The 17,549-nt window shown below is 42.5% G+C and overlaps 1 protein-coding gene across 6 annotated transcripts in view; it reads left to right on the top strand.

The window, feature by feature from the left end:
- Window positions 1–16,777, top strand: part of CHRDL1 (chordin like 1) — a gene marked incomplete at its 3' end in the record, with an annotated part of 222,344 nt that extends 205,567 nt beyond the window's left edge. For 2 of the 6 annotated variants that reach the window (XM_079765852.1, XM_079765847.1), the window contains exons 9-12: window positions 262–471; window positions 8,392–8,559; window positions 11,070–11,159; window positions 15,077–16,777. In XM_079765852.1, coding sequence (XP_079621978.1) covers window positions 262–471; window positions 8,392–8,559; window positions 11,070–11,159; window positions 15,077–15,207 — 599 coding nt within the window. Of the gene's footprint in view, window positions 1–261; window positions 504–8,391; window positions 8,560–11,069; window positions 11,160–15,076 lie in introns of those variants that run through there. The other 4 variants (XM_079765849.1, XM_079765848.1, XM_079765850.1 and 1 more) reach the window with 3 other exon arrangements.
- Window positions 16,778–17,549: the final 772 nt, after the last annotated feature.

The raw sequence follows: 17,549 nt of genomic DNA, 5'->3' as shown, positions 1-17,549 counted from the left end.
GTTAAAAAACATTTACTTATTGACATCCAGGCACTTATGAGCATCCAAAGGCTACTGCTGAAGAACCTGAATAGTTGCTGATGGTAGAACAAGGCCCAAGCTGTGTTTATTTGGAAGAGGCTGCCCTGTAAATGTATCTCCATGGCCATGTAAAGAACTAAAGATGCTTGATGTCTTAAAGGGTTCAGGGCTTGTGTTCTGAGCACAGGGGCCCATTTCAACTCCCTAGCCTTTAATTTCCAGTATTGTGTTCTCTTCCAGTGTGTGTTTCCAATGGAAAGACCTATTCTCATGGTGAATCCTGGCACCCTAACCTCCGGGCATTTGGCATTGTGGAGTGTGTGTTATGTACTTGTAATGTCACCAAACAAGAGTGTAAGAAAATTCACTGCCCCAACCGATACCCCTGCAAGTACCCTCAAAAAATAGACGGAAAGTGCTGCAAGGTGTGTCCAGGTAAAAAGGCAAAAGGTGCGTTGGTTGGAAGCCCTGCCTTTGGTTAACAAAGATCCCCACATAGTCATTCTCAATGTTCTGTGAACAGAAACATAATCAACCTGCCATATTATTGTAATGATAACAGTTCTACTAATAATGAACTGCATTCTCTTTTCTCTTAAAGGGTTGTTAAGACTGTTGCTTGGAAGAAATGCACTACTAAGGATTTGTTTCTGTCAACCATACTTTTGACTCCATGTAGCCCTAAGTGCTAAACTTTAGCCTTGGTTTTATAAATAGTAGAGAAATTAGCTTATGATGATAATTAGGAAGAACAATAACAGCTTTCATTTATATTACTATTTAACTGATCAAAGCATGATCACATCCAATACCCTTTTGAGATAGGATAAAAGAAAGGTGAGGTATAGTGGAAAGAGAGTGGGTTTTGGTTCTAATCTAAGTTTCTGTGCGACCTTGGAAATGTGCCCTATCTGCTCTGGGCCTCATCAGCCTCATCTGTATAATGAAAAGCTTAAAACAGTTGACCTACAAGTCCCCTTCCAAGACTAAAATCCTATCATGATATTATTATTTCTTTGTAAATTATAAGAAAACTGAGGTGCATCATTAGTGACTTGTCCAGAGCCACAAAAAATAGATAATAAAACCAAGGCCTGGAAGCCATGTCACTTACAGCCAGTAGAAAATGTAAACTGATTTTAAAATGCCAGATTAATTATTTAAATAGTGCTTTTAACACATGAGCTAGATAAAAATATAGTTTGTAGTATTGTTTTTGACAGAGTATGGAATTGGTAATCAAATATTCTAGCCCTGACTCTGCCACTGGTTTATTGTGTGTCCTAGTACAAGTCACTTCACCTCTCTGAGCTTCAGTTTTCTTCTCTGCAAAATGCAGAGTTAGAATAGATTATCTTTTAGGTTCCTTCTAGCTTCAACATTCTAAGAGTGAATGAATTAATTACTTTCAAGGACATGAATTTATCATTTCTTATGCCTACATACAAAACATTTTTGTAAACACAGTTGAAAAAAACAAACATTTTTAAATGCAGGCAGAGAGCTAAAGTATTTATTTCTTCAATTTGGGTGATTTCTCATGAGTGGCAGGTGATCATGATTTTATTCAATGTATATTTTTTGAGCATCATCATGTAGGTCAGTGGTTCCCAAGTTTGTCTACACATTGGAATCCCCCAGAGAGCTTCTAAAAATACCTGTGTCCCATCTTAGAGATCATGATATAATTGCTATGAGGTGTGGCCTGCACTTTGGAATTTTTAAAGATCCCCAGATGATATTAATTTGCAGACAAGTTTGGGAACCCTGGATGTAGGCCCAGGGTGGTTTATGGTCTTGTTACTCAAAGTGTGTTTTGTGGACCAGAAACACCTGAAAGCTATTTAGAAATGCAGGTTCTCAGGTTTTCCCCAGGCCAACTGCATCAGAATCTGCATTTCAACAAGACTCATGGGTTGATTCCAATGCACATTAAAGTTTGAAAAGCATTTATTAATGGCACAAACAAAATCTTTCTTAATGTAATGACCCTCATCTTCCAAAGTAAACAGGGGCAGGGTGTGAATAAGAAGGACCAGAGCTATCTGATCTGGAGTAGATAATTGGGCCATTAAAATTGGTGAGGAAATGTACTCACTAGGGGTAGGGAGAGAGCACATTCTGATGTTGAAATGGACAGACGGGGCGGCGGGGGGGGCACCCAGCCACGATGACCTGTTATGACTTCCAAGTATGTGATCTCACTGGATCCTCAAACATTTTAGTGTCACTTAGGGGTAATTCCACCAATACAAGTTTCTCTTTGGTCAAAGGTCTATCACCTGTAGTCATATAAGTAATACAACATGATAATTTCAGATTAAATTAATAGCCACCTAAAATACCCCAGGTAAGATAAATCCTCCTACTGTGTAATATTACAATTTGAATATCAGACCTTTCAAATAAGAAGTTAAATAAAAGCGTGTGAGAACAGGACACAGAACAGGCATTGCCTTAAAATAATTGGCCTCTCAGAATGGTAACATTTATTTAAAAACATTACTTTCCATACTCTTTGGCTAAGCCATTTCACTCCTAGAAATCCTGTGTATGTTGTAAGATACATACACAGATATACAAACAAGGATTTTTGCTGCAGTGCTATTAACAATAGTGAAAAACTATAAACAATTTGAAAGTCTAGCAATATGGGGATAGTTAAATAAATTATGGTACATCTATACTATGGCATAACACATAGCCATTAACAAAATAAACTCACAAACAAAATAGAACCAGAGGCATGAATACATGGAACAGACTGACAGAGGTCAGAGTGGGGGGAGGTAGGGAAGGACTGGGTAAAATAAAGTGAAGGTATTAGCCAAAGAACATATATGAATAGCCTATGAACACAGACAATAGTGTGGTGAAGGCCAGATGAGGATGGCAGGGATGGAAATGGAGGGCATTTATAACAGTGTCAACAATAAAAAAAGAAGTGGCCCACAGCAAAATAATAACCCCCCTTCCCCCAAAAAAATCATTCTAGACCAAGATTTAATGGCATAGAAAGATGTTTGCAATATATTTAAGTACAAAGAGCAAGCTACAAAACAATATGTATAATATGATTCCATTTATGTGTTAAAAAGAAAGTGTCTATAATAGACAAAAAAATATTGTTAAGGGTATATAGCAGAATGTTAACAGTGACTATCTTTAGGTGACTGAATTATGGGTAATTTTTATTTTCTTTATCTCTATTTTTCAAAGTATATTATGTTTGTAATTAGAAAAAAATAATATATTATTTTTAAAACTGCCCTCCAAAATTCCAATTGGCAATATATTGAGGAGTCTAATTGACTCAACCTGTTTCTCTGAAAAAGCTGTTTTCCCATCTACTGAGATGTGTGGAAATAGTGGACTTATTATTTTGTTTATTTGTTCACTTTACTTTATCTCTGGTTTGTTTTTTTTTACATTTTATTGAATTTATTGGGGTGACACTGGTTAACAAATTATACAGGTTCCAGATGCATGATTCCACAAGAAATAGAAGACTTACTGAGCAACATGGAAGTGAGAGTGTCTGTACCTTTCTGTGTACCTGTTTCTCAGTGAGCCAGACTTTAGTGTCTGCATATTAAATGAGTCCTGATAGTCATATTGCCTAACAAGAGTACCTATCTAGAGGCCAAGCACCAGCTGCAGGTATTCAGCAACTTCAGAGCATCAAAGGGCATGCACTTGCTTATGCATTCAATATTGAAATACATATTATGTGCCTACAGATTGTAAAATACTACTATAGGCACTGAAAATTGAGAGATGAACAAGAAAGACAAAGGCTACTTGTTGGCATGCTCCTTACATTCTAGTGGGAGGAAAAAGGCAATGAACACAAACCAATAAGGTAATTTTAGGTTGTGATGAGTACTGTGAAGAAAATATAAATAGAATTAGATGATAGTAAATGGGTGGTGGCACTTTCAAAAGAGTGGTCAGGGAAGGCTTCTCTAAAGAGATATTTGAGTAGAGTTCTGAATGATGTGAAGGAATGAGAAATGGGAAGATCATGACATCACTGGCTTCTTAGAAAATAACATATGACAGAGGAAAAAGAACAAAGGATTGAGGAGAGAAAAAGATTGATGGGGAAAAAAGGAAGAGTAAATTCAGTTATTCATGTTGAAAATGGAAAAGAGACAAAATTTGTTATAACAAATTATTGCAGGCTCCTTTAGTAACAAACTAGGGCCAAAATAAAGGCTGTGAGTCTTGCCTCTCTCTCTTGCTTGTTCTCTGGTAGAGGCTGCCTTGCCTGACATATCAGGATTGTGTAGGACTTCCACTTTCTGATGGTTCCCCAACTCCCCTCCCACCCCACTATGCCACCTTGATACCAGGAATTCCCATAATTACACTTCCTTAGGGATTAAAACATAAAAAGTTCCTATTAAGACTTAAAAGTTTCCTGGGCTGGGCTAAAACATCTTCATCAGTCATCACCACTTCCATAAGGAAATCGTTTCTTAATTTCTTAGTTCTGGAGGGCTCAGAGCAGGAGCATTCCCCTGAGAAGTGGGAGTCGCCAAAAAATGACTTCAAGCATGGCATGCTTCCCTGGAAGGAAATGAAAGTAAGTGAACATGAGTGATTAGAAAGCACCTTGAGGTGGAGGGTGTAGGATGAGGAGAATGTTCCTGAGTAAGTAGTTCGAAATACACACTTTCTTTTACACTTAACATTTTCAAGTGCCAGTCAACAAAATGGATTATATTGCTTGTAGATCCCTTCTGATGAGTGACTTAAGCTCTTGAAGGGGAAGAAGTGTTGGTGAAGGATGACTCTTCAGGACACTGGGAGAATATTTAGTATATTGTAGGTACTTCCAGTGCCATCATGGATTTCATATGGCAGTTATGACCATAACCAGTATTAAGCTAGTGAGCAAACTAACAAATGAACCCAGCTCACACGTTAAAGGTGATAATTATGTACATAAGAGTTCCTGTACATTTAGTGATCTCCCCACCTTCACCCATTTGAAAAGTGCTAGCACACCCCTTATACCTAACATATCACATTTTTTAGACTGGTCTACCTGGGAATTAAATAACTAAAAAGAAGGTCTAAAGGAGAAAGGAAGTTTAATTTTAGGATAATCTAAAAATTGAGTAATCCAACCTGGAATCATCAAGAGAAGATTTGGTTTTGTCCTCACTGTGTCAATAAGATGGTGGGGGTGGGAAAGCTAATCAGGTCAGCAAGAGACATCAATAGCAATTTGATTACAACCTCTTGTATAAATGTGTCTCATTAGTTAACAGTGATCTTTCTAATTAGAGTCACAAATCCAAAGCATTTAATATTCAATGCTTTTAATATCTACACTAATAAAAGAGAAACATGCAAATTCACCATCACTCCTCTATGCCCACCAGCCAATCAGGAGTGAGTATGCAAATTAACCCAACAAAGATGATGGTGTACATGGAGCTGAAGCAAGCAGGAGGCTTGGGTTGCCCCCGGCAGCAGAGGAAGCCAAGCATCCCACCCGCCCTGGCCTCCGCTCAAGGACAGGCTGGGAGCCTGGGTCGCCGGGGGGCGTGGCGATCCTGAAAACTGCCCTCAGCCCCTCACCCAGGCTGGCCAGGCACCCCAGCAGGACCCCCTACCCTGAAGGGGGTGTGGCCAGTTTGAAAACAGCCCTCAGCCCCTCACCGAGGCTGGCCACACACCCCCAGCAGGGACCCTCACCCCATGGGGGCATGGCCAGCCTGCAAACCACCACAGGCCCCTCACCCAGGCTGCCCCATGCCCCAAGGGAACCCCACCCTGATCTGGGACACTCTTCAGGGCAAACAAGCCAGCCCCCACCCGTGCACCAGGCCTCTATCTATACTAATAAAAGGTTAATATGCTAATTAGACTGGGAGACGTTCCAGGAGACCTTCTGGACAAAGCCATGGTGGTGGGGCCAAGATAGAGGTGGTTAGAGGCCAAGAGGGGAGGGCAGTTGTGGGTTATCAGGCCAGGATGGGACAGCAGTTGTGGGGGATCAGGCTGGTGAGGGGGGCTATTGGGGGTGATCAAGCCAGCAGGGGGAGGGGCAGTTGAGGGTGAGCAGACCAGCAGGGGGGCCAGTTGGGGGTTAGCAGGCCATCAGTGGGGGTCAGTTGGGGGTGACCAGGACAGTGGGGGGGGCAGTTTGGGGTGAGCAGGCCAGCAGGGGTGCATTTGGGGGCAAGCAGGCCAGTGAAGAGGGCAGGTGGGGGCGAGCAGGCCAGCAGGGGGGGAAGTTGGGGGCGAGCACATTGGCACAGGCAGTTGGGGGTGATCAGGCTGGCAGGGGGGGCATTTGGGGGCAAGCAGGCTGGAGGCGGGGGGCAGTTGGGGGCGAGCAGTGCAGCAGGCAGAGTGGTTAGGGGAAATCAGGCAGGCAGGCAGGTGAGCAGTTAGGAGCCAGCAGTCCCGGATTGAGAGAGGGATGTCTGACTGCCGATTTAGGCCTGATCCCTGTAAACTGGCAGTCGGACATCCTTCGAGGCATCCCAGATTGGAGAGGGTGCAGGCTGGGCTGAGGGACACCCCCCCATGCATGAATTTCATGCACCGGGCCACTAGTCCTATATAATAAAGAGGTAATATGCAAATTGACTGTCACGCCCTTGCACAAGATGGCCGCCACACAAGATGACCAGCAGGGGAGGGCAGTTGGGGGGGACCAGGCCTGCAAGGGAGTGCAGTTGGTGGGGACCAGGCCTGCAAGGGAAGGCAGTTGCGGGGGACCAGGCCTGCAGGGGAGGGCAGTTAGGGGTGACCAGGCCTGCAAGGGAGGGCAGTTGGGGGGGACCAGGCCTGCAGGGGAGGGCAGTTGGAGGGGGACCAGGCTGGCAGGGGAGTGGTTAGGGAGTGATCAGGCTGGCAGGCAGAAGAAGTTAGGGGCAATCAGGCAGGCAGGCAGGTGAGTGGTTGGGAGCCAGCAGTCCCAGATTGTGAGAGGGATGTCCCAGATTGGAGAGGGTGCAGGCTGGGCTGAGGAACACTCCCCCCAGTGCACAAATTTTGTACACCGGGCCTCTAGTATATATATATAAAGAGCCAGGGTCTGTAATGTCCAAAACGACCGAAGGGACGACCGAACGCCAGGCTGCGCACGCAGCAGGCTCAGGTGGGCCGGGACTCAGGAGCGGACTGAACTGCTGACCTCTCAGAGAGAGAGGTGGGGCTGATCAGCCCTTGCCTCGCTCTCTCTCTGGGCCTTGCCAGCAGCCAAGTCTCTCTCTCTCCGAGGGGTCAGCAGTTCAGCTCGCTCACCAGCAGCCTGGGGTGGGTGCTGATCAGCCCCATCTCTCTGATCAGGCCTGGAGATAGGCCTGGAGACACTGACTGGCATAGAAACTGACCAATCAGAACAAAATCTGGGTGAACTGTGAGGAGCCAATGGCTGCCTAGGAGGCGGAGCTGTTGATGCTGACTGGCATAGAAACCGACCAATCAGAACCTAATCTGTGTGAACTACAAAGGCAGAACCTAAGGTGGGGGCTGAGGGGCCAGCAGAAAAAAACTTAACTCACAGATAGTCAGCCAAGAGAAACCTTTCTTGATAGGGGAGTGAGGAATGAGGAGGGTGGAGTGGAATGGGGAATATCAGGAGGTGGTACCTTTATTCTGGAAGCTGAAATCCAAGTTTAGATTATACTTTAAATGATCCGTAGTTGAGGGAGTTGACCAGTTTTTTTGTGTGTCTCCCAACCATTCATTTGGCATAGCATGCATATGACTAAGCTGACATCTAGCTGTTGGCACTGATGTTGATTTGGTATTATCATTCCCCTTATAAACAAATCAAAGAGCATTCAGAAATGTCAAGCTAATTTGGATAGTTCATTTGGGCAAGTATATGCACATAAATGAGTATCATAGATGTTTTCTAAGTATAAGTGATGTCAGGGACGTTAACCAAGGCCCTCTTTCAGCCCATTCCCTAGGCCTCTGTTGGTAACACTGAGCTAGATAGACCATGATCCTGACCCAACATGGAAAAAACTATGTTCCTTTAATTACCTAAGAGATTCATATCTGTCCAAGTTCTTCCTCCTCATAAAGGTCCACTTCTCATGTGGTGCTTGGTGGATCCACTTTAGTTTGTGGGTCAGTGTTCTACAGAACTATGGATTCTGTCATCTTGTAGACTTAAATTAAAGGCCATGTGCTCCTGTGTGATTTGGTGGCTGTTATAGAGGCAGCCTAAGCTGACACAGTGAAATATTGGTGTAACTTCTATCTCTGTAACAATATTTTTGTTGATTTTCCAATTTTGATGAGTATATGTGTTATAAACAGATAGATAAACGCATAAGTTCACTTCTAGATGTGAAAGCCAGTGACAGAATTCTACTTGCTTCCTGATTCTAGAAGAACTTCCAGGCCAAAGCTTTGATAGCAAAGGCTACTTTTGTGGAGAAGAAACGATGCCCGTGTATGAGTCTGTGTTCATGGAGGATGGGGAGACTACCAGAAAAATAGCATTGGAGACAGAGAGACCACCTCAGGTAGAGGTACATGTTTGGACAATTCAAAAGGGTGAGCAAAACAACATTAATTTTTCTTTGTTTTTTGGTGTGTGTGTGTGTGTGTGTGTGTGTGTGTGTGTGTGTGTGTTTTGTAAAGGGGCTACACTTTACAAAGTGTAGGAAGGGAAGGCTCACCATAATTTTGCTTCAACCTGTTTCTCCATTTGGGACAGAAGATTTCCTGATTGCTTAGAAACTAACACATGACTAATACAGTTATTATTATGGCCTTTAACTTTAACTTTAGCCTGGGCTAAAAAATAAAAAGTAAGTATTTACCCTTGGGGTTTGTTGTCTTTTTCATACAACAAGGCTAGAGGAGTGTTTCTCAACCCTGGCTGCACATCAGAATAATCTGGGAGAAAAAATGTTAAAATACCAAATGCCTGGGCCTACCTCCAGAGATTCTGACTAAGTGGTTGGGAGTAGGGCCTGAGCTTAAGTGTTTTATAAAGCTTCACAGGTGATTCTAGTGTATAGTTAAGGTTCCAAACTATCAAACTATAGTCTATGGCAGGCGACCTCAAACTACGGCCCGCGGGCCACATGCGGGTGTTTTTGCCATTTTGTTTTTTTACTTCAAAATAAGATATGTGCAGTGTGCACAGGAATTTGTTCATAGTTTTTTTAAACTATAGTCTGGCCCTCCAACAGTCTGAGGGACAGTGAACTGGCCCCCTGTTTAAAAAGTTTGAGGACCCCTGGTCTATGGTTCTTTCCAACATGAAGCTCCACAAACATGAAAATCCATTCATTCGGTAAGAAGCAAAGTCTCTTGAATCGTGCTGTGTAGTCTGGGGTAAGACAAATTTAAAACATGATCGCTGCTCTCAAGATTATAGTTTCACTGGAGGAACAATCCCAGTCATGATGTCCAATTTCTTTTTTGATTAATCATATTACCATAGCAAGCCACATTGTACTCACTGTAATTCAGATTATCACATAGGTAAAAGACAAGTGCTGATCTAGTCTGGTCAAGTTTTCTAGGAATCCAAAGGTAGAGTTGAGATTTCAATTGGAAAATCATAAACATCTTTTTTTTTCTACTGGCACCTGCGTAAGTCTCAAACTTTAGTATGTTTCAGTGTCATGCAAGGAAGTGGTTTATAACGCAGCTGCCTGGCCCCATCCATGAAATGCTACTTCAGTAGTCTTGAGTAGCTTCTAAAATTTTGAATTTTTAAGCAATAGGCAGGTGATTCTAATGCAGATGGCACTTGGACCATACTTGGAGAAATAACTGCTCTACTATTTGTGGGGCTTTTTCTCTCCCTTTTCACAACCACCTTTCTTTCTTGAAAGAAAGAGTTCCTCCCTACCCCTTAAATATATGCTAGAACACACATATGTTTCTTGTCCATGTTTATTTTTGCTCAATACCTAGGAATGTTGATTTTCAGTCTCTTAATTCCATAGCACTTCTGTAGCTGGCCACCTAGGACTAAGCACTGTTCTGTTGGCTTCCTTAGCAGTGGGCCCACTATTCATCATGCAACATCTCCCACCACACAGAGCTGTATGGATGTTTTTCAACTTGCTAGTGTAGCATCTAAATAACCTTGTTCATAGTACGGGTAATCAAGGTGTGTGCATGGTGGGCAGAGAAATACCCAGGCTTCATTTCCATTGCCCCCTGTAGACCTCTTGGGGATTAGTCGAGTGAGCTGGTAACATGTTGCTCCTTAACTGCATGGTAATTTTCAATAGTTTACATGTTATTTTGATAAAAGCAATTCAGTCAGTGTTGAGACAATGGAACCCCCTTATTTTAACTCTCCCCGTTTTTATAAGAGAAAGCTAAAGGAACTGTAAATATTCCCCAAAGGAAAATATGATTTTTGGTGAGTTGAAGATCAGGAATGGCTTCTTCATTTACACAAACAACATGTTTGCTACCCCACTGCTGGCTGTCACTGCTTATCCAAGAGGGAATCCCAGTGGTTTTAGCAGGGACATCATCTAACCATACTTGGGGCAAGGACAGAATTTCTAATACTGCCCATGTTTGATTCCATGTGGCTTTCCCTAGGATGGTGTCCCATGATCAGCAGCACTATTTCCCTTATCTCCATCCTCTCTAGACTCTAGTGGTCGGCAAACTCATTAGTCAACAAAGCCAAATATCAACAGTACAACGATTGAAATTTCTTTTGAGAGCCAAATTTTTTAAACTTAAACTATATAGGTAGGTACATTGTTATTAACTTAATTAGGGTACTCCTAAGCTGGCCTTTGCTAAAAACTCAAGGGGCCAAAGAGCCGCATGTGGCTTGTGAGCCGCAGTTTGCCGACCACTGCTCTAGAGAACCAGGAGGAAGCCAGTGAAACAAGGAAACAAATGGAGTTAATTATAACCCTTAAGCCATCCAAGTTCTGGTTAAGCACATTACACAGCCGAGCTCAATATTCCTAAGCCCCAGTAATGAGATGATATGCTTAGCCCAAGCAGAAAAAGGGGCTGGTGGTTCCAGATAGAGAGAGCCTGATCACCTGTCCAACTTTTTTGCTTGGCTCCAGGCATCCTCCAGCATTTCCATATTGAGAAGATCTCCAAGAGGATGTTTGAGGAGCTCCATCACTTCAAGCTTGTGACCAGGACAACCCTGAGTAAGTGGTACCTCTCTTTACTCCTCCCTGGAAAACACATCCAGTTTTCAATGGAGCACAGCTCCAAATAAAGTCCTTCTGCATTCTTAATGAGCATTAGTAATGCTCAATATCAACATCAGAGGATGTTTTATCTCTCCTCTGGGTAAATTAGCAGGGGAAGAGGTGTCTGGATGTGAATGAACTGAAGATCTTGGACCTTGTGAATACAAATCCAGATGTATTAAGCATAAGCTACCTCAGATCAAGGTTTCCTGAACATCTTTAATGAAACTGATAAACCCAGAGTTTCAAGATGGTTAGAGAACTCTCACAGGATTCTAGATCTGATGTATTTGTGGAGACTTCACATCTGAAAGGGTACGTCCTCTAGTGTTGGGGATGAACGACAGAGAAAATTATTCCTGTATTGTATCAAAGATGTGTTTGGCTCTTTGGAACTGCCCCTGGGTATTAATGTTTCTTTAAAAGCATTCAGGCATTGAGGCATACTTGTAGCTCTCCCAGTTTCTACGCTAGATGGAGCCTAGGGACTAGATACTGCTAGGCACTGGGGGGGGGGGGGGGGGGGGGCGGGAAGCACTTCTGAAGAAATAAAAGACAAAATTTCTATCCACAGGGAATTCTAATGGGCGAGACAGAACATGAAAATGCTTTCACTATGAATTAGTATACTTCTGAGGAGTTAAATACCTAAGTGCTCAGGGGAACCTGCAAGGAACAATGATATGAGAGCCAGGTGGGCTTAGTTGAGGAAGGCTTCAGGAGGAGGTGTGTTTTGAAAGAGAAGGGTGTGACTGGGCAACAGGTCAGGGAATCAGTCCAGGAATAGAGTGCAGCCAAAGAGAAGACTCAGACAGGAGCAAACAAGACATGTGGGTGTGGGTGGGTGGGTGGATGTGGGTCAGGAACAATTACAAAGACCACATAGGGTGCACAGAAATATGAGAAGAGTTGGAGATAGGAAGTAGTCAGAGGACCTGAAGGAAACCAGTGAGAAGGTCATATATAAGGCAAGTAGCACTGGCAGATGCTCTATACTTATAAACAGTATAATGATATCAAAATGGTGTTTTGGGAGGATGTTTCTTGGCTTTCATATGGATTTATTAAGCACCTATTTCAATAAGGCCAGATTATGTAGAGCCCAATATTCCATGCTAAGAACTTGGACTTGATCTCCAGACCAGAGTACCCCAGTGAAGGTTTTTAAGCAAGTAAAGGATCTAGTCAAATCTGTTTTATAGAGAGAAGCAGTTATTGTATGGAGTGAAAGTTGGACTGTTAGTGAAAGATCTGGTGATAGTCTTAATTAGAAAGTGATTATACAGTATTAAGTATGTTAGACAGAGTCTTAATTAGAAAGTGATTATACAGTATTAAGTACTAGAGGCCCGATGCATGAAATTCGTGCATGGGAGGTTGTGTCCTTCAGCCCAGCCTGCACCCTCTCCAATCTGGGACCCTTCAAGGGATGTCCGACTGCCCATTTAGGCCCGATCCCGGTAGAGCAGTCGGACATCCTTCTCACAATCCAGGACTGCTGGCTCCCAACTGCTCACCTGCCTGCCTTCCTGATTGCCCCTAACTGCTTCTGCCTGCCAGCCTGATCACCCCCTAGCCACTCCCCTGCCAGCCTGATTGATGCCTAACTGCTCCCCTGCCAGCCCGATTGCCCCTAACTGCCCTCCCCTGCCAGCCTGGTCACCCCCAACTTCCCTCCTCTGCCAGCCTGGTCACCCCTAACTGCCCTCCCCTGCAGGCTTGATCGCCCCCAACTGCCCTCCCTTGCAGGCCTGGTCCCTCCCAACTGCCCTCCCCTGCTGGCCTGATCACCCACAACTGCCCTCCCTTGCAGGCCTGGTCCCTCCCAGCTGCCCTCCCCTGCTGGCCATCTTGTGGCAGCCATCTTGTGTCCACATGAGGGCAGCCATCGTGTGTGTTGGAGTGACAGTCAATTTGCATATTACTTTTTTATTAGCTAGGATGTTAGACAGAGGAACAGAGGTCACTGTGACAGGCAGTTCTGAGATTAAATAATCAAGAACAGTATCAAAGAGAGAAATGAGTGTGGAAAGACTCCAATATTAACAACTTTATAGACTGGGTGAATTAGTAATACCATTCACCAATTGGAACCTCTAAAAATATGAATTTTGTGGAAAGAAATGAGTTTCATTTGGGACATCTTTGGCTTAAGATGTTTAAGAGCCATCTGATTAGAGTTATCCAATAAGCCGCTGGAAATAGGGTTGATGAAATCAGTTGTTTGTTCTTCAGGAGACTGACAGACAATGAACTGGGCAGTAGGAGAATTAAAATGGAAGAATTGGGATTACTTATTTGTGAGTGAGGAATAAAGGACCCATAGTCTAGGATCCCATGATCAATTATGTTACTTTTGAAATTACCAATTAATTTCAAAGAACATGTTTCTGTTCATACTGTGAACAAGACACTGTGCTATGCACTGGAGGTCTTGAAAGGTTATTTAAACTTTCCACTAATAACAGTTAGGATTTGAGGTGTGTAATAGATATGGACAGTGTGTGCTTCAGACTGTGCAACTGAGGGAAGTGAGGAATGAGAGGATCCTGCAGAGTCATCTGGGGACAAATAAGAACAAACCTGACCCCTTTATATAATGTGTCTCTCAGATCCTGGCACATAGTAAGGCTTCAGTAAAAGCTGGTTACCTTCCCAAACCTTCTCATTTTTCCTTCTACTTTGCCATTGAGTTGGATAAAATAGGGACATAGTAACAGAGAAATTGAGTCTGCAAAGAAGGGGGTCATGTTTTTTTTGTGGCTAGTGAAAAAAAAAGAGGTTTAACATAGCTTCGGAATTAAAAGGAGCTTGCTAACTTTGGACTAGGAGTTCTCCAGGTGTGACACCATGAGTGCAGGAATAAAAAGAAAACTGAAAAGGCTATCCCAGATGGGCAGTTGGTATGCATGCTATTGGACAGGGCAAGATGATAGCAGGAAAAGGAAGATCTTGTCACTCTCAAGGACCAGGAAAGTTAGAAAAGGAATGAGCCAGAGATCTGAGGTAGTTTCCAGTTTTCAGCACAGAGTGTGAACTCAAAAATGTTTGTTCAGCATGACAGAATGTAGGATAGAGAAATTGGCAAGGACACTTTGGAAGTGTGGACAGTTCTATGGAGAGGAGAAAACAGGGAATACAGCCATGTTTACCTGGAGCAGAATGGGATCACATGTGGGATGTGAAAATGGAGCTCTATAAGGAGCCATAGGAGGTGATTGAGAGGTGCTAAAGAGGGGGTAAGGACAGGCTGCAAGCATAGCAGAAAGATTTTATAGAGAGAGGAAGTTGTTGTGAGGAGTTAAAAAAAATTAACTACACAGACACACACACACACACACACACACACACACACACACATATACGTGTGCGCGCACATGCACACACACAGTTTTAACAAAGGATAGTAGGAATAGAGAAAAGGGCAGTAAATAATCAAGTAACCCAAACCAACATATGGGCCCCCCAAAGTAAGCAAAACCCCAATTATGTAACAGGTAGTATTTTCCAAACTTTGACCTGGTGCCAAGTGAACCACCTAAATAGTAACAACCTGATAGTGGGGCATTTTGCAAATGCTAAATATACTGTAAAAATTCCAAGAATAATACTTAAATTTTACTCTTAAGGAATCAGTTATGTATTATTCTTGGTATTCTTACAAATGCTGTGTGGCAAAATAAAAATTCCATGGTCAACTTTCCATATCTGCGCTCAGAAAAGTGTTTTTGGGGCTACTTTGCAGAAACCACCTGACTGTATTCCCTGGTAGGTTAATGTATGAGTGGGGAAGGAAGGGGGATATTGGTTATACACCTAATTAGCTCTGCTCATGTATTATATTTCCAAGCTACTTTGTGTTCGTCTTTTAGGCCAGTGGAAGATATTCACCGAAGGAGAAGCTCAGATCAGCCAGATGTGTTCAAGTCGTGTGTGCAGAACAGAGCTTGAAGATTTGGTCAAGGTTTTGTACCTGGAAAGGTCTGAAAAGGGCCACTGTTAGACAAGACAGTATTGGATAGGGTAAATCAAGAAAACTCAAGCTGCAGCTGGACTGCAGGCTTATTTTGCTTAAGTCAACAGTGCTCTAAAATACAAACTCAAATGCAGTTAATTATTCACGCTATGCACAGCATAACTTGCTCCTTTATGTGGAGTGGTGTGTCACCCCTTAACCATCTTCTCCGAAGAGACTGGAAGAGTCTTGAATTATTTGTAGGAAGAAGAGAGATGGAACACCATAACTCTGTCCTAGTTTCTGGGAGAATCACATTTCTTTACAGGTTAAAGAGTAAACAAAACCCCAGGGTTTCTACTAGGTAGCTAGAAAGTTATTCAATGAAAGAAAGAGAAGGGAATCACTTCTTAGTAGGGGTTCTGTAATACAGAGAAAATATTTGTATGAAATTATACTCTTTGAATTTTAGAATGTCTTGTGTTTTTTAAAAAATTAATCTCTCACACACACACACGCACTAAACTACAGCCTTCATTCTGAGGCAAGACCAGCATAGACTCTCTCCTCCTTTTCTTGGCCTGGCTTCCAAGTAGCTTGGTAATTGTTAGAACCCAGAAGGATAAATAAGGAACTGTGAGCAGAAGGCTATGCCCTTGGGCCTATGATAAGTTTTTTGAAGTCACCAACTATGGGGGCAGGTTGCAAAATAAGAATACCATGTCATGGCTGCATGCACTTTGAAGTGGTAAATAACTTTTCCCTAATGAAACCACTTCCCTTTTCTCCCTGAATGTACTGGGCCTTCATAAAGAAGTTGGAATTGGGTACCCTTTTCAGAAACTGAATCCATATAAGACAAGTAATTGTTGAATAAAGGAGTTGAAAGACGTCAACAAGGCCATCTTTGTGTTTTCAAGTCAGTAAATAATAGTGCAATACTCATTAATTTTCTTCAAACCATAGTTTTCTAATTCAAAAAATGTAGGTGAAATTATTAAATTCTAGAAGCTCCTTAAAAAGGCAGTTTCTATTATCCAATTACAGGAGTTGATTTTTACTTTACAAAGGGGCTCAGTCTTCATGAGCTTCTGAGTGTCAGCTCTTTAGTTAGGAGGATTATTGCTTATTTGGGGAGATGGTAATTCTAAACAGATCTTTTCCTAAACCTTCCGGCCATTCTAATCTCATCCATCAAGCAAGGATTTGAATCAGGGATCCTAGAGAAGGCTGGTCCAAAAATGTCTATTTGCAGCCCAATACAAGAGCATAAGTTATCCATTCTGAGGCCTGGCTTTAGAAATTATTTTTGTGGGAAAACTATAAATTCTCCACAGCAAGGATGTCGAGCCTGCCTTTTAGATTTATCTCCTCTGAAGAGCATAAATGAATTCTAGTGAGTATTTAAAAATATTAAGGACCCAAAATCCAATATTTCTCATTATATAATCATAGGTGAGAGCAATATTTTTTCTTAGAATGTTTGACACCAATAGGGAAAAATGAAAAAAGTTCAGTCTTTATGGCAACTTGCACTAGGAGTCTGTCCTCATAAAAGAGACAGGTGTTTCGTGGCCAGGCCTTCATGGGATAGCTTCTCACCAGCCCCTTACACACATTCTCCTCAGGAAAGGGAGGGCTGAAAGGCATGGAGCCTTATTGGAGAGAGGGTGTTAAATTGCTGCTGTCTCCCTCCCAGAGGTGGCAGTATTTCCATAGTGTGGAAAGAAGTAATGATCCTGAAGCAAAGTGGTGATTTCCCCTTCTTGATGACTCACCCCAAAGCCTTCCCACCCAGGTGTTCTCTGAAAGCTCAACCTTCAGAGAACACCCAGAGAGCTTCCCTAGATAGACTCCTACCCCCAGGTGATAGGACACACCTTTACAAAATGCTGTGTGAAGCAGGAACTAGGGAACTGTGCTGGGCCAACATAGAAACCCTCCAGTGTTTGATGTTGTGTAGGGAGTAGGACATAGGAAGAAGAGGCCAAATGCCTGTAGTTAGTAGAGAGGAATGGATGTGGTTCTTATTGTGTATTTATTTGTATTATAAACACTTGGAACAACCAAGACCATAAGTACTATTTAGCAGTTGTATTCATTTGATAGTTAACTCATGTAAACAATTAAGAGTAACATAACAGTATTATCCTTTGACTCTTCCCATAGGACATGTACCTAAATATGGTACTTATTTCTGTAGTCACTGTATTTCTGGATTTTTAAATTAATAAAAAAGTTAATTTTGAAAAATCATGTGTGATAATGCTGTGTAAGTGATTGACTCTCTGGACAATGCTGATTTTAGACTAGGTAACAGGTGATGGGTATGTAAGCCAGGCTGTTTCTCATTCAGGTACACACACACACACACACACACACACACACAC

This window comes from Cnephaeus nilssonii (genome assembly GCF_951640355.1).
Source record: "Cnephaeus nilssonii genome assembly, chromosome: X".
NCBI classification, from domain to species: Eukaryota; Metazoa; Chordata; class Mammalia; order Chiroptera; family Vespertilionidae; genus Cnephaeus; species Cnephaeus nilssonii.
The sequence above is the reverse complement of the archived record's forward strand: the minus strand, read 5'-3'. Positions and strand labels throughout refer to the sequence as shown.